Raw genomic sequence first — 2,067 nt, forward strand, 5'->3', positions numbered from 1 at the left:
ATGTTAACTTAACCCTGTTTTTCTGAAGTTATTACCCGTATTGTGTCTTAAGAAGAGCTGCATTATGTCTGTTTACAATCTAGCTCTGAGAAGGTTTGCAGTCTAGCTCTGCACTGAGGCCAGTGAAGGCAGAATGCTAGATAATGAGCTGGATCAGACCAGAATGGAATGGAGCTCTGGCTTTCTGAAGGGCTCCTCCCTTTTATTTTGGCTTCTGTGATAAATGTGTGTTCATACCCTTGTTTGGGCTCATCCATAGGGTCACAGTGGAGCTGGTGACTCCACTGCTGTGAAAATATTGCAAATATTCAGTTCCATCCCCACAGCCTCCACTCTGGGTCTCTGAGTAAGACCCTTAACCGCCAATTGCACAGCTGACCGCTCCCCAAGGGGATGGGTTAAATGTAGAGGTAGTTCTCCAGTATGAGATCAATAAAAGGAAAAAAAAAGATAATAATCCTCGACAGTTGAGCAAAAAAAAAATAATCAAAAAAATAGTTTAAACATTTCTTTAGTGGTTAGGATTCTGCAGGGAATCGGATTTTAAAGCTGTGATGATAAAAGTGGAGGTCCAAACCTCACCAGATAATGGATAATCAATCAGTCTGTTATAACCTTATGTTGTGGTGTCAGAGCTGAAGTGCAGTCTGGGTTATGTAATTCCAGTCTGTTTATATGTAGTTAGATCAATGCAAGGTTGATTAAAATGAAGCGTCCTGTCTTTAACCTACAATAGAAACTCTTTCTGCTGTTTGTCTTTCTAGACTTCCTTCAGGATGATGTTGGAAAAGAGGAGGATTTCTCTGACCAGCAGCTCTGTGAACAGGAGAAGAATTCCAGTTTGGACCAAGAGGAACCAGAAGCTCTGCAGATAAAAGAAGAGCAGAAAGAACTAGAAAATCCCTGGACAAAAGAGGAAACCATGGAGCTCCCCATTAGTAAGCAGGGAGAGCAGCTTGTTCTAAAGCAGGAGACTGAAGATACAGGAGATAAACCTTTCCCATGCTTAACATGGGGAAAAAACTTCATAAAAAAAGAAAATTTAATGGATCACATGATAATTCACACAGGTGAGAAGCCTTTTGAATCTCTGTCCTGTGTAAAAATGTTCAATGAGAAATCTAATCTTGATACATACATCAGAATTCATCAAGGTGAGAAACCTTTCTCCTGTATGATTTGTAACAAGAAGTTTACTAAAAGGAGTTATCTCACTTCTCACATCAAAATTCACACAGGTGAGAAGCCTTTCCCCTGTACCAGTTGTAACAAGAAGTTTACTAAAAGGAGTTTACTGGCTATACACATTAGAATTCACACAGGTGAGACGCCTTTCTCCTGTACGTTTTGTAACAAGAAGTTTACTTCAAAGGGTAGATTGGCTCGTCACATGAAAATTCACACAGGTGAGAAACTTTTCTCCTGTACCATTTGTAACAAGAGCTTTACTGAAAAGAGTAATTTGACTTCTCACCTGAGAATTCACACAGGTGAGAGGCCTTTCTCTTGTACCATTTGTAACAAGAGCTTTACTGAAAAGAACAATTTGACTTCTCACCTGAGAATTCACACAGGTGAGAGGCCTTTCTCCTGTACCATTTGTAACAAGAAGTTTACTGCAAAGGGTAAATTGACTCGTCATATGAGAATTCACACAGGTGAGAAGCCTTTCTCCTGTACAATTTGTAATAAAAACTTTACCGAAAAAGGTAAATTGACTCGTCACATGAGAATTCACACTGGTGAGAAGCTTTTTGAATGTCTCTCTTGTAAAAAAAGCTTCACCTCTAAGTTTAGTATTGATAGACACAAGGGGAGAAGCCGTTGTCCTGAATGATTTGTGACAAAGGTTTCAAATGATAAGGTAATTTCGGTTATCAGATGACATTTATTCATGCATGATCTGTAATGATTTTTATTTTTGAATAAAAAAAAACAAAAAAAACATTTGTTTCAAATAAGTTACAGCAGTTAGACGCCACAGGAATTAGCAGTAGAGGCGTTTTCCATGTTTGACTGTTGATAAAATCTCTCTACAACCTCCTTCACCTCATTAGATGAGACACT

General features: G+C 38.7%; 1 protein-coding gene across 1 annotated transcript in view; it reads left to right on the forward strand.

The window, feature by feature from the left end:
* LOC107080915 (gastrula zinc finger protein XlCGF8.2DB-like) overlaps nt 1-2,061 on the forward strand; it is a 5,789-nt gene extending 3,728 nt beyond the window's left edge. The window contains exon 2 of the mRNA XM_015369126.1: nt 765-2,061. Coding sequence (XP_015224612.1) covers nt 765-1,837 — 1,073 coding nt within the window. The 3' untranslated portion in view covers nt 1,838-2,061. The remainder of the gene's footprint in view (nt 1-764) is intronic.
* The last annotated feature ends 6 nt before the right edge of the window (nt 2,062-2,067 follow it).

The sequence above is a fragment of the Cyprinodon variegatus genome, unplaced genomic scaffold (genome assembly GCF_000732505.1).
Source record: "Cyprinodon variegatus isolate N-32 unplaced genomic scaffold, C_variegatus-1.0 Scaffold2492, whole genome shotgun sequence".
Classification (NCBI taxonomy): Eukaryota; Metazoa; Chordata; class Actinopteri; order Cyprinodontiformes; family Cyprinodontidae; genus Cyprinodon; species Cyprinodon variegatus.